Raw genomic sequence first — 18,567 nt, 5'->3', positions numbered from 1 at the left:
AGGAATTGGCAAATGCAAAGAGGGTCGTGTTTTGGACCCGCCAAATTGTGTCCAAAATGCAACCATCTCTAGGATGGAACTTCTCAAGGAGGGACACCAATTCTGGGGGGAGCTCGGCTCGGCTTGCAATTTCTTCTCCCCGCTACCCATCTTCCCCATTACTTCATTCTGGAATGCATGGAACTCTTACGTCCATCTTCTCTCACCTTTTGGGGGGTTCTGCGTGAGCCCACAACTGCCCTCTCAGCCCCCCTTCAACGGAGATCCCTCAACCCCCCCCTACACACAAGGAAGTCCTACCAAGAAGACTGTATGAACTTTCTGAAGGCCTCCTATCTCACTCACCCGTTCTCTGTCTCCCTCTCTCTCTGTCTCTCTCTCTCTGTGTCTCTGTTTCTATGTCTTTTGTCTCCATCCATCCCTTTCTTTCTCTGTTTTTCTCTCTCTTTTTGTCTGTCTCTATCTCTTTGTCTGTCTGTCTCTCTAACTTTTTATCTCTTTTTCTCTCTCTCTGTTTCTATCTCTTTCTGTTTCTGTCTCTTTTGTCTCCATCTATCCCTTTCTCTTTCTCTCTCTCTCAATCCGTCTCTCTCTCTCCCTCTGTCTTTCTATCTCTTTCTATCTGTCTCTCTCTCTCTCTCTATCTCTCTCCTCCTCGTTCTGGTTTGTTGTCACTGTTGTCACTGTGGTCGTCGTTGTGGGTCTCTCCTGTGTCTCGTTCCTCTCTGTATTTGTCGGTGTGTGTGTGTGTGTGTGTGCGCCTGTGTGAAGTTTGTGTTTGTGGTCATGGGGTGTCGTCTGGATGAGGAGCTCCACAAGGCAGTTCTCGGGAAGCCTGGTGGCTTTGAGACTTTTCTGAAGCCCGGACTCTGCTCAAGTGGGGGGAGGCGGTTTCCAGCATCCCACCCACTCATTTTGTGCAGGTTTTTGGGTTTTGTTTTGTTTTTGCAATATTTTCTGACGGCAGGGAAGCCCAGAGGTCATCAAGACTGCGTCACTCTCTCTCTTCCCTTGCATGAATCATTAGCTGTTGATGATGGTTGAAGTAGATAGAATAAATGCAGACGGTCTTCAATGTCCCGCCAAACCTAGTTTAATAATAAACCTAGTTTATTTAAGGAAAACCAAGCAACTTTAGCCCTTCGCACCAAGGGAGAGAGAGAGAGAGAGAGAGAGAGACTGGTAAGTTGAACCAGCTCCTGAGCAACGGCTGGTTCTCGGCCACCTTGGTTCTCTCTTTTAGGCACACCTGTTTTTCTAGACACGGTCCTTGCATTTGAAGGCCTGGCTGCTGGGATCTTGGGGAGGGGTGCATGCTGGCAAAAGGAAATTAAAAAGGGGAGATTCACGGATTGGGGGGTCTTCATGCAAGAGACCAGGGAGGCCATTGGCAGGAAGGTTTTTTGGCCTGGAGATGTTCCTCTTCAGAAAGGAAGGAAGGGGGGAGTGGATTTGGGAGGCAAGTGGGAACCCAAGATCCCAGCTAGACTGGCCTCCCTGCATGTCCTCCGCCTCCACTCCCTCCCAGTCTCTGTGATCTAGCGGAAAAGCCAAGGAGAGCAAAGATCTAAGATAGCTTCCGTTCTCTTGTCTCCTCTCTAGGTCTGGAGCTCAAAGTAGGAGCCATCTCCGCTTGACCTTTGTCGCCCACTCTCCAACGGCCCAGTTTCCTTCTTCTCTCTGCTCTTCTTCTTCTTCTTCCTCATCCATCTCCTAGAAAAACGGCTTCTTCCGGGCATCGAATGCTTTCCTCGTTGACTTGATCCTGTTGGCCATCAAGACTTCTTCAAAGATGGAGTCCCACCAGACCAGCTTCTTCTCCTGCTGCCTCCTCTCCAGCGTGGGATCCATGCCTCTCTCTCTCCTTTAGGTCCAACTGAGGAACACCAGGTGGGGGTGGGGGGAGAGAGCTGTCTCAAGAAGGTCCATTCTTGGTCAACGGTGGAACGATGAAGCGTGGAGACTTGGGAAGAAGCAGGACGTTGATTTTTGGATGGATTTGAGATGGACTTACTTGAGACTGGTGGATTCAAGATCAGAAAGCAGCCACTTTTGGGGAGGGCTCATCCTCACAGCGTCTCCCCCTCCCCCACTTTCCCCGACCCACGCCATCTTCTTGCAGGCATTGGTGAAGGTTGGGTTGACGTCAACGGTCCAAGCCAAAATTCAGCTACCTCTTAACTTTGTACATCTCAACCACCCGATGGTCCTTGCGAAAGAGGGGGAATGATCCATGCTCTCCAGATGCTACCAAGTCGCCTCCCTGAGCCTCCCTCACCTTAAAACCACGCCAGCCACAGTCGCTGGGCATTGTAGTCCTGGAGGTTTGAGAAAAACCACAGGTTTCCCTCAATCTGCTTTCTCAGCTCCCCGAAGACGGATCGAAACGATAAGTTGATGATCGCCAAAGAGGAATTTCCCCCAAATAACTAGAGAAGGAAATTTCTCCCCCTCTCAACTCCCCACAGAAAGAAGTGGAAGAATGTTGAATATTAATTGCCAATAATGTCAATAATGTTTGACATTAATTGCTTTTTTTTACCCCTTCCTCCAGCCCCCTCATCAGATTATTTTCTGGATTTGGGGCATTTGCTTGCTTCCAAAATTTTGGGGGGAAAAAGATGAGTTTTGGAAGTTTGAAAGCTGAAATTATCATTTTCCCCCCCTCTGCTGCAGAGAAGTAATAGGAGTGTTGGAAGGGACCTTGGAGGTCATTTAGTCCAACCCTCTGCTCACGCAGGGGACCCGTACTAGGGATTCAAACCGCCAAACTGCCGGCCTTTCTGATCGACAAGCTCAGCGTCTTAGCCACCTAGTCAGGCAATGATGTGATGGGGAAGGTGAGGAGATTATGCAGGGATGCGACGGGCAGCCTCCTCACTCGTTAAGTGTGTGTGTGGAAGCGAAGGCTTTGTTCTAAAAGTTAGTTTCCTGCAGTGAGGAAGAGGCAGACAAGCTTCCGATGAACAAACCCCCCCACCCCCCCCCGTTTCTCAACCATAACAAGCAGAGGATGGGTGGACTACAACGCCCAGGAGTCCCCAGCCAGTGGGGAATTCTGGGCGTTGTAGTCCACCCCATCGTCAAACTTGCCAAGGTTGAGAAATATTGGCCTCCCAGTCAGTTTTTTCTTTCTAACGGCCTGTGGGGGGGGGAATTGAAATAGGGGCAAGAATCCCAACCGGGGTAGGTGGCAGAGGGGAAATGGCTCGTGTTTTAGGAAACAGCCCCCCTCCCCAAACAAAACATCGTAACCCTAACTTTCCACGCTGCCCTAAAAGAAGGACTTGAATCCCGGTTTCAAACAACCAAAATGGCAAACTTTCCCACCCACCCCCCAGGGGTTTCGTGAGGCAGACAAAGGAGGGAATTTGAGGAGGGGGGAGTGGGAAGGAGGGTGGACAGGACTTGTGTGGCTGCCCCTGTCCCAAGTTGGAAAATAAGACACACACACACACCAATTCAAAGTGGCCGGAGGTTATTTTGGCATCATGCAACCAGCCAAAGTTTCTTGCGAGATGTACGAGATCCAGGCTGAAGCGAGAGAGAGCAGAGGAGCCCTTGGGAATCAGGCCCATATGGCAGTCCAGGACCTTGGGGGTCGTGAACCTTAAAGGACTACAGACCTCATCGTCCACCGCTCCATCCCGAAGCTTCTTTCATTCTTTACGGCCCTTCTCAGCTTCTTCTGCAGCCCAAAAAATTTCGGCGTTAAGGAGCAGCCCGGCGTACGAGAGGAACGAGAGAACGGTCCACCCGTCCTGGTTTTTTTCCCCCCCTTCGTACTGGACGGATCCCACCGATGCTTCTTTTTTAAAAAAAACAAAAACAAAACAAAACCAAACAAAATAAAAATTTAAAAACAAAAAAACCAAAGGGAAGGAGAATGAGGGGAAAACGAAAGGGAGAGGGGGAAGCGGAGTCTAATCCGTAATGCGAAAGCTGACCCTCTTATCAAGACGCCCGTCGTAAAATTTAGGCAAAACTTTTCAGATGCGTTAAGACAGATCGGTCGTGCCGGGTTGCCGGTCTACTTCAGAAGACCCTCTTTGGGGAGGGGGTCTCCATTGCATCACGACCGGACTCTTCCCTCCCTCCTTTCTTCTCAATGCCCCCTAATCTGCAACTCTCTTTACGCACCCACCCATCCACCTCCCAAAAAACTTTGCTCCCCACTTTCTGGAATAGTACAAAATTATACCCAAGGAGTATAATCGGATTTCTGTCCCCTCCCTCGGGGAAGCGAGTGGCAACGTTCGTCTTTTTAACGCCTCCAAAACGCAGAAGGTTCCCACCTTAAAAGAAAAAAAAAAAAAACTCCAGAAAGAGCAGAAAAAAATATATGTTTACAGTCTCTTTTGCTGATCCAGTAATTGTAAATAATTCCATTGCGATTTAGCGGCAATTAATATTTTTTCGGGGGTGGGAGGGAAAGGGGTTTTCAATCCTTCGGTCTTCTTCTCGTTTCTGATCTTAGAAGAGTTTCAAAACTTTTTTTTCTTTTCTTCTTTTCTTTCATTCTTTGTCTCTCCCTTTCTCTCTGTCTCTCTCTGCCTCTTTCTCTGTGTCTCTCTCTGCCTCTGTCTGTCTCTCTGTTTTTCTCTCTCTGTCTCTGTGTTTGTCTGTCTTTCTGTGTCTTTCTCTTTCTCTCTCTCTCTGTCTCTCTCTTTCTCTGTCTCCGTGTCTCTCTCTGTCTCTCTTGTTGGGTCTCCCTGTTCTTTTTTTACCCCTCTTCTTTTCCTTCCTTCGATTATTTCACTTTGGGGGGGGGGCGGGCTGGGAGGTGGGTTTAATAGTGATTTTGTTTAGAAGGACCAAGGGAAGAAGGGGGTTCAAAGAAGTGAAAAAAGAGGGGAACAGTGATTTTTCAGACAATATCAAGGCTTAAATTATTGATTATTTATTGCTGTTTACTTTGAATAATTTATTTTTCTTTTTCGGTTTCAATAAAATAAGCAAAAAACTAGAATGAGATGATCTACTCTTTGGCCCGGAAGAGGGCTACAGTGAGGATACAATAAGAATATATATATAGAATATAGAATATATATATATATTCTTAGCCATTGTGTGGTCATTAAATGAATCCAGCTTTCCCCCACTGACTTTGCTTGTGGGAAGCCGGCTGGGGAAGGTCGGGAACGGCGATCGGGTGATCCCCCAAGGTCATCACTTTTGATCATGTGACCCTGGAGGCCGTAAGGACGAGAACCTGTCGTAAGTCGTTTTTGTTTTTCAGGGCTGTTGTAACTTCGGGCATTCGCTAAATGGATGCTCGTACATGGAGAGGCCACATCGAGGTGGATTTGGTCATTAAAACATTGAAATGGGACACGATTTGGGGGTTTGGGGTCAGGCAAAAGACCCCTTTTAAAGAGTTTTTAGCAACTTTGATCGGAGTTTGGTCCTGGGATCAGCCCTGCCAGAGGGAACTGAGAAGAGACCCATTTTTTGGGGGGGGGAAGTCCAGAGTCAAGACAGGGTCTCCAGCTGCCGAGAGAGAGGATGGAGGCTTTGGGGGGAACACACCCCAAAATCAGATCCCTCTGGGTAGGACTTTGTAGGTCTGGAAGCCCCCTCGCCTCGTGGTCCAGCTGGAGTCCAAACACTCCGAAATCTGAACGTTCTCGTGGTCCATCAGAATTTCTTCGTCCAAGTGTTTTGAAGTCTGAACGTCCAACGTGATCCCGAGGGCTGAAGAAGACCGGCTTGAGGGATTCAGAGGAGAACCAGTCCAAGACGACACCACCCTGTTGTTGTCTCTGGCCAATGGGGACCTCTGTCCCGGGAGGAGCTCCACAACTATTGCATGCAAACCTTGGTGTCCATCGCAAACTCCGGGTCGGTAGCATGCACATGAGGAAGGTCTCCGGCCAGCTCCATCTTTCTCCATCCAGGGGTGGCCCTTCTCGCCATCTCAAGGCAGTCCTCGGAAAATATGGAGCTCCGGAGCGTTAGAGGAAGTCCTTGGTGATGGCCTCGGCGAAGTTGGGGGCCGCCATGAGGATGGCGATGGAACAGACGATGTGGAAGAGGGCGAAGAGTACCAGGCAGAGCCGGTCAATGACGGCCCCGGCGAACTTCCACTGGTTGCAGGTGGCCCGAGAGATGTCTTGGCTGCGGAAGCGTTGAGCCACGTATCTCAGCTCCTTCAGGATGGAGCTGAGGTGGGGGGCAGAGAGAGGGTCTTCCGGGATGGAGGAGGGAGGCTCTGGGGAGAAGAGGAAGGGACGGGGTATATCGGGGGGTTTGGCGGGGAAGGGGGCAGGAGCGACGGCAGCAATGGGGATCCCTGCGTAGACCAGGTGGCCGTTGGCGATGGGCCCAGCCGGACGGGTGGGTGGGCTGCCTCCTCCTTCACTGTTGTCCGAGCTGCAGCTCAGCAAACTGGGGGTGCAGGGGGGGCGCCCCTGGGGTTCTTCTCCTGGTTGGCGCATCCTCAAGAGCCAGGCACCCCAGTTCAGCACCAGCACCTGGACCTGCGTGGAAGAAGCCGCTGGATGAGAGAAGGGGACCCCAAGTCTCGCTTGGAGTCGAGACCACTGAAAGGATCAAAGGCGAAGGGGAAGGGAAGATTTGTGGACTTCAATTCTCAGAATTCCCCAGCCAGCACGTCATAAAGCATGCCGGTTTGGGAATTCTGGGAGTTGAAGTCCACCCCGCTTAAAGCATGCTGGCTGGGGGATTCTGGGAGTTGAAGTCCACCTATCTTAAAGCATGCTGGCTGGGGGATTCTGGGAGTTGAAGTCCACCTATCTTAAAGCACGCTGGCTGGGGGATTCTGGGAGTTGAAATCCACTCCTCTTAAAGGAGCCAGCATTGAGAATTGCTGCTCTTGGACTGTGCCACATTTTGATGGAAGCCCCCAACTCACATATGTAAGAATACGAACGTACTTTCCTTTCCTTTTTTTTTAACACACCCCAAACAGAGAATTATAAACAAAGAGGAGAGCTAGCCAGGACAAGGGACCTGCAATTGAAGTTGATGAAAGTGCATTTCTGGTGGTTTAAAAGGTGCTATATTATGCCAGCCAAGGGGCGAGATTCACAAAGTGGTGGGTGGGGGGAGGAGACCCCACAGCGGGAGACAGAAATGGGACCTTTGGCAGGAAGTTATGGAAAGTTCATATTTTTAGTCCCGAAATGTTTGCAAGGAGCCCACCCCGCCCCCGATTGATGGAGAGAGCAGGGATAAGTTTCACACCCACACAGACCCAAGTCTCAAACAGGAGGTGGCACTCACCCATCTTGGCATGGAGCCGCCCTCGGGATCGTGGTGATGGTACTGGAGGACAAAGACCGTGGTCATCACGGACAGACCCACCATCCCCATGGTGCTGGCAAAATACTGCCCTGCAGAAGGAAGCAGATGGGAGAAATCCCGGTGTGATCTCACCTGGGCTTTTAAGCCTTTGATCACGCCCACCCACCCCCAAGATACAAACCAGCCCCCCCAAGAAAAGCACGACCCAACTAGGAAACATCATCAGTGCTAGAAGGGTTTGGGGAGAGGAGGAGGAAGAAGACTAAGAGGGTCCTTGGTGCTCTCTGAGCTTGGTGGTTTTCTTCCAGATGTTTCACGACCCAACTAGATAACATCATCAATGCTAGAAGGGTTTGGGGAGAGGAGGAGGAAGAAGACTAAGAGGGTCCTTGGTGCTCTCTGAGCTTGGTGGTTTTCTTGCAGATGTTTCACGACCCAACTAGGTACCATCATCAGTGCTAGAAGGGAGGGGATGGGAGGACAATGACTGTGGGGCCCTTCCAGCAAAAACTCAACCGCCCAACCGGCTTCTTCCTTTGTGCCAAATTTTGGCTGTGTCCGTCGAGACCTTACTGACCGTTCGTTCCTTGCAAATGTAGAACATCCGAGATGACGCAGGTGTAGCCCGAGTTTGGGAGAGGGAGAAAGGCCGGGGTGTGTATGTGTGTGTGCTCTTGTTGAAATGAAATCCCCCTTTTCCAGCCTCACCTATCAGGGGCACCGAGTCGGAGGTGGCTGGCATCACTTCAGCCACCAGCAACATGAAGACAGTGAGCGACAGCAACACGGTGATGCCTGGGGGAAAAAGGAGACCCCCCCCACAAAGGTTGGGGAGGGGGGATGACCCATGGAGCTTTCCTTGAAGAGGGAGCCCCGGGTCAGCCCCCCACCTGCCTCGGCCTCAGTCTTCCCGTCTGCAAAATGGGGAGAGTTTTTAGACTGAATCTATCCAAATCTATCAGGCTCAGACCAGTTTTTTGGCACACAAGGAAAGGGGGTTTTGGTTTTGGGGGGGTTTTCTTGGAGTGGGTGAGGGTGGAAGGATGGGTGGGAATGATGACCTTTTTATGACTTGTGGACTTCAACTCCCAGAATTCCTCGGCCAGCCAGGTTCGGCCTCCAAACTGGGCAACTTTAAGACTTGTGGACTTCAATTCCCAGAATAACCCTTTGTCTGAAGTGGTGTAGGGTTTCCTGCCTAAGTAGAAGGTTGGACTAGAAGACCTCCAAGGTCCCTTCCAACTCTGTTATTCTATTCTATTCTATTCTATTCTATTCTATTCTATTCTATTCTATTCTATTCTATTCTATTCTATTCTATTATTATTCTACTCTATTCTATATTATTATTCTACTCTATTCTATTCTATATTATTATTCTACTCTACTATATTCTATATTATTATTCCACTCTATTCTACTATATTATTATTATTCTACTCTCTAAATCTATGCTATATTATTATTCTACTCTATTCTATTCTACTCTACTCTACATTATATTATTATTCTACTTTATTTTATTCTATATTATTATTCTACTCTATTTTACTATATTATTATTCTACTCTATTCTATTCTATATTATTATTCTACTCTATTCTGCTATATTATTATTCTAGTCTATATTGTTATTTACTCTATTCTTCATTCCTCAGCCAGTCGCGCTGGCTCAGGAATTCTGGGAGTTGAAGTCCACAGAGAGAGTTCCCCCTCTTCTTTTGTAGACTATCAGGGTCCTCGCTCTACAAAATCTATTTTGTTTTAGGATGTTTGATTCACGGACAAAAAGGTTTTCTACCTCTTCTTTTTCTACTTGCAAAAAATAATAATAATCTCAAAATTTCGCTCCCCCTCGCCCGGCTGCACGAACAAACCTCACCGCCTCTTTGTGCCCATGAGTTTTACCCAGAGAAATCTTCTCCCCGGAATCGGCGGGCAAGAGGAAGACCAAAAATGTCACGGCCGAAAGGAGCAAGCAAGGCACCAGCATATTCAGGGCGTAGTACAGCGTCCGGCGGCGCATAATGACCACGAAGGTGACATCCAGGTATGGTTCCCGGCAACAGTCGTAGAAAACTCGGTTCTCGCTGCCAGGGACACCTGTGGGATGGAGGGATGGAGAGGAAGGGATCACCACTTCTATGGTTGTGGCCCACCAGATTCGGACAATGAGGAGGTTGGGGAGGAACCTGGGCCAGTCCTGGAGTCTGGGGAAGGCTCTGATGAGGGCTCTGCATCAGAGGCAGAGAGGGGCCCAGGGCCGTCTGACAGTTATCAGCTGCCTTTGGAGTCAGACATCAGTGAGGCAGACGAACAGCTAGAGCCTGTTCCCAGTGTGCGCCTGCGCAGAGCTGCCAGGAGAAGGGAACAGCTAAAGAACAAGGGTCCACTTGGGAGTAAAGCCACAGGTGGACAATGAATGGCCGCTCCCAGAGGGAATAAAAGAGGCGCGAAAGAGGAGCGGAGTTTGCAGGAGACAATTAGTTCATCTTGCCAAGTATTGCAGCATCTGAAAGATATCGGCCTGGCCACTCTCCAAGCCTGATAAAGGTCGGTAATGGTGAACTGTCTTGAAAGACTGTGGGAGAGGAAAGACTTTGCTGGGGAGGAATTCACTGTCCATTAAATAAAAGGGGTTTATCGGGACGAGGACTCAGCTTCGTGCTGCTGGAGAAGCCTAGGTCAGAACACCTGGGGCCCTAGCAACGCCACGGGGGCTCCCAGATTGGGAACGGTGACCCAACTCTTACCCACAAGGTCCCACTCGCCGTTGGAGACGTAGCCCGACGTGTCGCTCTCCAGCATACGGAGATCGAGCAGCCAGCCGTCATGAGTCCAGGACCCGAACTTGAGGTCGCATTTTTGGGTGTCAAAGGGGAACCAGCGGACGTCGATTCGACAGGTGCTTTTCAAGATCCCTGCAGGAAAGGAGGGGAGAAAGGGGGGGGGATGAAGATTGTAAGAGATGGCACAGATTAAAAGCGGGGTGGCTGGTGCTCTCTGAGCTTAGATAGTTTTCTTGCAGACGTTTCACGACCCAACTAGGGAACCTCATCAGTGCTCGGATAAAAAGATTTCCTCAAATAGTTGGGCAGCAACAAAAATCTCAAACTCCTTTTCTAAAATTTAGAACTATTTTTGTAGAAAAGTCATGCAGGAGCCTGTGTGTTAAATAAGACATCCATCCTGCTCGGCAATTCGAACCCTACGCAATATATCGGACTAGTCAAACGGTTTTATTATTATTATTATTATTTTTTTAAAAAAAAGATAAAACATTTTATTTTTGTATCCTTCTCCTCTCACCTGGGGGCAGCCACTGGCAGTAACCGCTGGAATTCACCAAGACGTGGGTGTGGAGGGTAGAGTCGAATTCCTCATTGGCACTGGAGTAGAAAAATTGGGGAAGGGGACACAAGGACCCACACACACACTTCAGAGTCAGAAATTTCCAAGCTGCAGTCAAAACATTTGCGCTTCTCACCCCTTCCTGAGAGCAGAAAGGAACCCACCCACCCCCAACAGCCTAGGCTGGGGGTCTCCAACATGGTCACTTTAAGAATTGTGGACTTCAACTCCCAGAATTCCCTTGTGGCTGGCTGGGAACTCTGGGAGTTGAAGTCCACAAGTCTTAAAGTGGCCGTGTTTGAAGATCCCTGGCCTAGGATAATCCTGACCATTCAAATAATTTAACAACCGGTTCTCTGCCCTAATGACCAGCTGGGTAGGCGTGGCTCGGTGATCATGTGACTGTGTGGCCGTGGCCAATTCAACGTCACTCATGGCGATGGGCGCTTTGCGTTGGCTGTTACAATGTAATAAGGGTTAGCCAGAGAGGCTGTTTCTGTAAGCAGGGCAATAAAGATTAGGCTAGAAACACCACCAGAATGTTTCCTTCCTGCCTTCCGTACAGGATTAGCCCTGAAAAGTGGGGGGAAAAAAACAAAATAAGATTTCTTCCAACCACCGGTTCTCCGAACTGCTTAGACAGGTAACAACCGGTTCTGCCGAATAGGTGCGAACCGGCTGAATCCCACCACTGATCCTGACCCACAATTTGAAATCTAACAAAGGTTGCAAGATGGAGGTGGGGTGTGTGTGTGGAAACAAGAATTAAACTCTTTAATTAAAAAACAAAAACCCAAGAATTTAATTTTTTTAAATAAAAAAAGATTATTTAAAGCCAGTCGAGAAGTTTTCACAACTGCCACCGGCTTTGTCCCTTAATGCAAGATCTTTCTTAACCGGTTTTGTATCAACTCCTGGGAACCCCACAAGTCCCCTCCCCCTAATTTTTGTAGCCCTGCCTTACCTGTTGTAAAGAAGAATGTCAGGTTTCCACACCTGGTCAGCTGAGAAACGTAGCGTCTTGACCCCGGGATATTCAGATTCATTCCATCGCAAATAGTGATCATACCAGTACTAAAAAAAAACAGGCCATGTTTTACAAGGGGCCTAATTTTGGGGTGCCCTTCCCCTTATCTTTTATTGTCCTTAAATTATATATATATATATATATATATTTAAAAATGTACCATCTGCAGCCAGACGTTGGTGATGAGGACTTGATTCTTTTCATCCTGTCCAAGCAACAGCAAAATAATAATAATAATAATAATAATGTTTCTTAGAAACACCTAAAAAGCCACACACTCTTTAAAAATTCAAAAATTTGCACCAGAGGCAAATTTGTTTAATCATAAGGCAGTCCTCGACTTACGACCGGTTCAAAGTTACAGCCTACATGGAAAAGAGGGATTTACGTGGAGGTTCTAACGTTTTAACGGTTGTCCACCACCCATCCTCCCCTCTGTCCTGAAGAAATCTGGATTCTTGGCAGCATTTACAATCGTTTGCGGTAGTCTCTGGTTACGTGACTGCATTTTTACGCCAGTTTTGCTGAAAACGGGCACTTCCTTCCAGGTTTTCTTGGGGGGGGGGCAAAAAAACCCGCACTCCATCGGTTCGATTAATGATTGTGGGGTTCGCTTAAAGACTACCGTGTTTGTTTGATGGACGCCGCAGTCGCTCAATGAATGACCAAATGCAAAAATGCTGCGTGCCATTCCAGTCCATCTTTGGAGCTTCTGGGAGTTTGTTTCCGAGTTATAAACTTATCCGAAAGCAAGAGGTCAGGTTGGTTTTTAAGTTTGGGGAAATCAAGGATGGTGTAGTAGAAGGACGTTTTGGACCCCAAAATACCTTGGAATGTAGAGGGCTGGAAAATTAGGAACCTACCGGAACATGTCCATGTTTTTGGTGTTCATCTCCAGAACTTACCAGGTCCATGATCTGCATAAGACTGAGGGTGAAGTGGACAGTGATGGCTTGGGCGTCATCGCCCACAGGTCTCTCCAGGGGGATGTAGTCTTCCATCAGGTCCTTTAGCAGTTGCCGCTGGTGAAGGCCTCCTTCGGAGCCTGCAAACCAAGAGTTGAACATGATTGTTGAGGAGAACATCAAGATCCAGAATTCGGGGAGATGTTTTTCCTGGAATCTCCTGCTCTGGCAAGTCCACGTCCGTGCTGAAGTGCTTGGTGTGCCCTGAAGGTTAAAAGGCAAGGGTGCCTCTGAGCCCTTAGAAGAGTGTTTCTCAACCTTTAAGGTGGTTCTTGGTTTTATTTATATGATTTGTCGAAATCCGCCTTGATGGGCGGTTAAGGGAGCTAAGTATGTTTAGCACATTGAAGCGAAGGACTAGAGGGGACATGATCGCAGTCTTCTAGTATTTGAGGGGCTGCCACAAAGAAGAGGGGGGTGGGGGGATGTCAACTTATTTTCCAAAGCACCAGAAGGCAGGAGAAGAAACAACGGATGGAAACTAAGCAAGAAGAGAAGCAACCTAGAATTAAGGAGAAATTTCCTGACATTCATCAGTGGAACTGTTTGCCACCAGAAGTCATGGATTCTCTAACGCTGGAGGTTTTTAAGAAGAGACTGGGCAGCTATTCGTCTGAGATGGTATGGGTCTCCCGCTTGAGCAAGGGTTGGGCTAGAAGACCTCCAAGGTCCCTATGTAATGTTCTGTGATCCACTCCTGTGATTTTTCAAGACTGGCCCTCTCTTCAAGTCGTGCCGCTGTTATCCATAATCCCCTGTCTCTAACCCAACCTGATCTTTTCACCCCAAAGCTTCTGCCCCAGTTTTAAATCCCCTGACCCGAAAATTTGCCCCCGACCCCCACCCCGTACAAATTGCAGCACAGAAGAGTCAGAAAACTTACGGCTAATGCAGAGATGTCGGGGGGGGGGGCTTGAATGGAAGGATGGGAAATGGGGGGAGGGGGAAAAGGTGCCCCCCAAGCCCTCAAGGAACTCTCCAGCCCCCCCCCCATCCTCCCCTTCCTTCCCCATTCAGCAAAGCAGCAACAGCAACATTAAAAAATGTAATTAACTCCGTAGGCAGAGAAGAGAAGAGCAAGGGGAGGAAACGAGGATTGCATCTGGCTTTCATGCCCGCAAAGCAGAACGACACACAAACGCACAAACAGGCAGAAGGCAGAGTGTGGCAAAATAGGACACACACATACATACACAGAGAGAAACACACACACACAGAGACCAGCCGAGGCTCAATGAGAAGGCTATTCTGGAGGACAGCCATCAAACCCCAAACAATATTACGGAGAATTACAGAGTTTCCCATTCAAGCTGGACCTGAAATTTGGAGGGGGGGGGAGAATTTGGCATCTTTGAAAACCAGGCAGCCTTCAAAGCGGAAGGTCTGAATTTATAAGGCGGGGGGGGCGTATAAAACCCCTTTCCCAAACCCCTCGGGTTTTTAGGGGCCCCCCCACCTCAAAGCCTTTGGAGGCCACCCATCTGCCCCTGCCAGGTTATGATGCCAGTCAGGAGACGTGGGCAGGAGAAGTGGGTGGGCTGAGAAGAGGAAGAGGAAGGAGAGGAAGCAGGCGCCTTACCTGGGAAGAGGAGGAAGAAGACGAAGGCGAGGAGGCGAGCGGAGGAATGGACCCGATCCATGTCGGTTTGGAAAAACAGGATTTAAATCCCACCAAATCCTTCCTGCCTGCCCGCTTTGGACCAGAGAGCGAAGAAGAAGAAGAAGAAGAAGAGAGGATGTACAGCTTAGCAAAGACAGCAAACCAAGCCTTCAGTTAGGAGAGGAGGAGAGAGGGAGGGAGGGAAGGAGGGAAAGAAAGAAAGAAAAAAAAGAGAAAGAAACTGCATTCCAGCCATCCTTCATCCCTTTTGCAGAGGGGCCTAAAGCATCTCTCCCTCTCTCTCTCTCTCCTGGAGACCCCCCCTCCCCATTCCCAAGGAATGCCCACCCCACCAGAGATGAGAGAAGCAGGCAATTGGGTGGGTGGGTTTGGAGAAGGGATAGGGAGGTGGGGGGAAGCGGGAGGGTCCGCAGGCAGCCAAAATGGAGAGGCTGCAACCAGACCACCTACAGGAGGAAGAGGAGGAGGAGGAGGAGGAGGAGGAGGAGGCCAGGCTGAAGAGGACTGGCCATCCCCCCCCCCCACCTCCTCTTCATCCGCGGATTCAGCCTCCATCCTCCAGAGGCTCGCTCGGCCAGGCTGCCATTCCAGCAGGAAGCTCCTAGGGCCAGCCTACGGGGTGCCCTAGAGGTCATCCAGTCCAGCCCCCCCATTCAGCTACGGAATTGGCAGGTACCTGAAAAGATGCTGGCGTCACGCAGGGGGAGAAAGAGAGGATTATTTTTCTCTCTCTCCATTTTATGCCAAGCCCAACTTTTAATGCAAGAGTCGTAAAATTCATTTTTTTTTTTAAAGGATCATACCCTCTCCACTTGCCGGGAAGATCCGACTCGTTTTCTCTTGTCCCTCACTTTCTTCAATCCCTCCCTCCCTTGAAATATTGTCTTTGCTTCCTTAAGGGAGTAGGGCCAAGATTAGAGCAGAACCGTCTTTTTTTAATTAAAAAAACCCAGCTAAGTTTCTAGTCCCTGTTTGTCAACGAGATGTAAGGAAAGGAGAGGTTCAAGAGGTTCAATGCCAATTTGGTTGCTTGGCAGACCAACATGAGGCCCTCTTTCCAATATTCTGTGCTAAAAGACACACAAATAGTCCCATTTTAAAAAAACAACAACTGGAAATGTGGGAACGTCTCGCACTCACATCCGCCCGTGATTCTTCCACACAGTGGTTAAGTTTTCCAAAGGGAGCCCCGGTTTGCAGCCACGACAGCTGCAGCGCAGCTGGAGAGAACATTTTTGCTTCCTTGAATGGGTTTTTCACCCTGCGTGGCACAAGGATCCCCCCCCCCCAGCAGGTGAGAGCATTCGTTGGCAGTAGATTCTTGGCACAGGAGGAGGGAGCGGGGAGGAATATCCAGCAGGCAAAAAATCCCATTTAATGGAAATTCAGCCAGGCTTGCTGCTCTGCCCCCAAAGCGGGAAATCTCACGGGTGCTTGAGCAAGAACTGGATTTTAAAAAAAATCTGCAATTTGCACAATGGAGTGTGTGTGTGTGTGAGAGAGAGAGATATCTGTCTGCATGTATAGATAAAATAAATATAGATGATAGATGGATGGATGGATGGATGGATGGAAGATAGGTAGGTAGATATAGATGATAGATAGATAGATAGGATAAATAGTAGATAGATACATATAGATAGATAGTATAGATGATATAGATAGATAGATAGATAGATGATATACATAGATAGTAAATAGATAGTTATAGATAGATGATATAGATAGATAGTAGATAGATGATAAATAGATAGATAGATAGATAGATAGATAGATAGATAAACATAACAGAGTTGGAAGGGACCTTGGAGGCCTTCTAGTCCAACCCCCTGCCCAGGCAGGAAACCCTACACCATCTCAGTCAGATGGTTATCCAACATTTTCTTAAAAATTTCCAGTGTTGGAGCATTCACAACTTCTGAAGGCAAGTCGTTCCACTTATATAGATATGGAGAGAGATAGAAGATGATAGATAGATAGATAGATAGATAGATAGATAGATAGATAGATAGATAGATAGATAGATATGGAGAGAGATAGAAGATAGATAGATAGATATATAGATAAATAGATAGATATGGAGAGAGATAGAAGATAGATAGATAAACAGAGACACATATATATAGAGGCTATAGAGAGATGACAGAGTTAATGATAGATGATAGATAGTAGATAGATGATAGAGAAACATCTTAGAAAGAGAGGGGTAAATAGACAGACAGGTGCTAGAGAGAGAGAGGATAGATAGATAGATAGATAGATAGATAGATAGATAGATAGACAGACAGACAGACAGATGATGGATGGATGATAGGTAGGTAGGTTGGTGGATATAGATGATATAGATTAGATAGATATGAGAGATGATAGTTGATAGAGAACCAGATAAGATACTAGAGAGCTAGACGTGATAGAGACATAGACAGACAGACGGACATGATAGATATGAATGAATGAATGAATCCCATTCTGGTTAAGTGGCTAGGTAGGATAATGCCCAGAGTTGTTGGATACAAGACGGAAAGCAAATAAATTTCATAATAAAATATAAACCTTGGATCATGCAAGAATCCGGGTTGATCACTTTGGGCAAGATTTATTTCCTATTCTGCAAGTGCGCACACACATACTTCGTAAAATCCCAGCGTATGAATTCCCGCTGAAAAATCCAGAGGAAAAATCTTCCAAGCAGGATCTGCCTTTGGAGCCCACGAGGAAAAAAACATTTTTGCCTTTGCTGTGGGGACTACTAAAAATAATAATTATCTCCATTATCTTGAGATTCTTCCAAATAAAACTTCTTTTTCTGTTTTTTTCCCCTCCTTTTCGGGCTGAATTTTAACATGGATTTTTTTTTTTGGATTCTGCCTCAAAAATGGTTATTGATTTTACCCACGCTGATGTTATATAAAATATTTCAGGATTATTAATTACCAGCTGAGGCCTGAAGTTAAAATAAAAACCAGGAAAGGTTTACGTCAAATCTTTTTCTGCCAGTATTTCTGGGTCTCAAAACTTCAACGGCTCTGAATCCCTGAAACCAAGAGGGTGTCGAACCATTTTCAAGTTTCTAGCCCTCAAGGCTGCCAATCCCTACTTAGGAATTACCTCCACCCAAATCTAAATGTACATGAAAGCCACCTTTTCAGGGATGACAATTAAATGAAATTTACAATTCTTTCAGGCCCTGGCCATATGCAATAAGCACACAAAAATTATTCCAGAATTATGAGGTTGAGAAGTGTTTTTACTAACTTTCTAATAATAATTATTATTATTTTTAGATTAATGGGGCGATTTTCTTTGAATAAACATCATAAAACCACCATGTAAACTGCATCTATTTTTGAGGTATATAGATATATAGATATATATATACATAGAAGAAAGTGAACCAAATGAAGGCTGGGGCCGTTTCATCGAATAAATCAATTTATTTAAAAGAATATGTTACAATTAGTTGTACTAATTGATTCTTACCAAACAAATTTTTTTTGTTTTAGAGTAGTTAGCTCTAAAGATGAAGAATGCCCCGCGCTTCGCCCGTCCTCCCCACCCGCCCTCCCCCAAATTTCTCCGAGCCCTTCCTTCCTTCTTCGCCAAGATATTCCTTCTTCACACCCCAAAATCGCAAACAAACAAATAAAAATAATAACGAGGAATATGCAGTGAAAAATTACAATTAGAAGTCTGTCAAATAAATTAAAACAGTGAGAGAGACGCACACGGAGCACCAGCGAACCCAGGGCCGAAATATATATATATATATATAAATATATATATATTTATATATATTTTTTGAACCCGAACCAAGGAGATTTTTAAAAGAAAAAAAGAAGAAGAAAAAGAGGAAATTTGAGGGACACGGAAATGTTTTTTTTCTCCAGCCTATAATCTTTGGATGTTAAAACTGGGATGTTAAAACAATTTCACAATCCTGTAACAGATAAAGAATAGAACCTTAAAACAAACAGCGATGGGGAAAAAACACACCAGTGGGTTTTTCTTCGCAACAAAATGCTGTGTGTGTGTTGTTGTTTTTAATGTTGCATCCTTAAGAGGAAATGGAGAAGGGAACACACACACATAAACACACACAATTTGATTAGCTCAGAAACCAGGTCATTTTTTGCAACTCAGAAACTGTGGGAAACGAACCCGAAACATGGATTTTTGATGGAGGAAACAAACTCTTTGGAAGCAGTTTTGTTACCCAGTTGTTGGTCCTTCTTCCCCCACTCCCTCCCCATCCATTTGTGAGTCCTTTCGGACCCTTCCCATCCCTTGGAAAACTGCGATGGTTTGCACCCAGGGGCCACCTAGCAGGGTTGTTGTGT

The 18,567-nt window shown here is 47.0% G+C and overlaps 2 protein-coding genes across 3 annotated transcripts in view; one reads left to right on the top strand and one right to left on the bottom strand.

The window, feature by feature from the left end:
* Nucleotides 1–2,969, top strand: part of CELF3 (CUGBP Elav-like family member 3) — a 31,676-nt gene extending 28,707 nt beyond the window's left edge. The window contains exon 13 of the mRNA XM_058160684.1: nucleotides 1,603–2,969. The gene's annotated coding sequence lies outside the window, so the exon portion shown is untranslated. The remainder of the gene's footprint in view (nucleotides 1–1,602) is intronic.
* Nucleotides 2,970–4,787: 1,818 nt separating this feature from the next.
* On the bottom strand, nucleotides 4,788–17,760 carry LOC131186754 (neuronal acetylcholine receptor subunit alpha-7-like). 2 transcript variants are annotated; one of them, XM_058160658.1, is made up of 10 exons: nucleotides 14,756–17,760; nucleotides 12,550–12,689; nucleotides 11,805–11,849; nucleotides 11,582–11,691; nucleotides 10,576–10,655; nucleotides 10,020–10,187; nucleotides 9,175–9,369; nucleotides 7,975–8,061; nucleotides 7,246–7,355; nucleotides 4,788–6,479 (listed from the first exon to the last, which is right to left on the bottom strand). In XM_058160658.1, the coding sequence occupies exons 2-10, from the start codon at nucleotides 12,643–12,645 to the stop codon at nucleotides 5,955–5,957; spliced, it is 1,416 nt and encodes a 471-aa protein (XP_058016641.1). In that variant the 5' UTR covers nucleotides 12,646–12,689; nucleotides 14,756–17,760; the 3' UTR covers nucleotides 4,788–5,954. The 2 variants fall into 2 exon arrangements, with proteins under 2 accessions (XP_058016641.1, XP_058016642.1); XM_058160659.1 differs by lacking the exon at nucleotides 14,756–17,760 and having other exon boundaries at nucleotides 4,789–6,479; nucleotides 12,550–12,889.
* Nucleotides 17,761–18,567: the final 807 nt, after the last annotated feature.

This window comes from Ahaetulla prasina, chromosome 17 (genome assembly GCF_028640845.1).
Source record: "Ahaetulla prasina isolate Xishuangbanna chromosome 17, ASM2864084v1, whole genome shotgun sequence".
In the NCBI taxonomy this organism is placed as follows: Eukaryota; Metazoa; Chordata; class Lepidosauria; order Squamata; family Colubridae; genus Ahaetulla; species Ahaetulla prasina.
The sequence above is the reverse complement of the archived record's forward strand: the minus strand, read 5'-3'. Positions and strand labels throughout refer to the sequence as shown.

Bases quoted from the DNA above. Each gene is read 5' to 3' on its own strand.
- LOC131186754 (XM_058160659.1), bottom strand. From the start codon at position 12,729: ATGTTCTCCTCAACAATCATGTTCAACTCTTGGTTTGCAGGCTCCGAA. The intron at 10,656-11,581 runs GTAAGGCAGGGC...TTTCTACTCCAG, and splicing joins GACATTCTTCTTTACAACAG to TGCCAATGAGGAATTCGACT. The intron at 8,062-9,174 runs GTAAAACTCATG...TTTTTCCCCCAG, and splicing joins CGGGGAGAAGATTTCTCTGG to GCATCACCGTGTTGCTGTCG.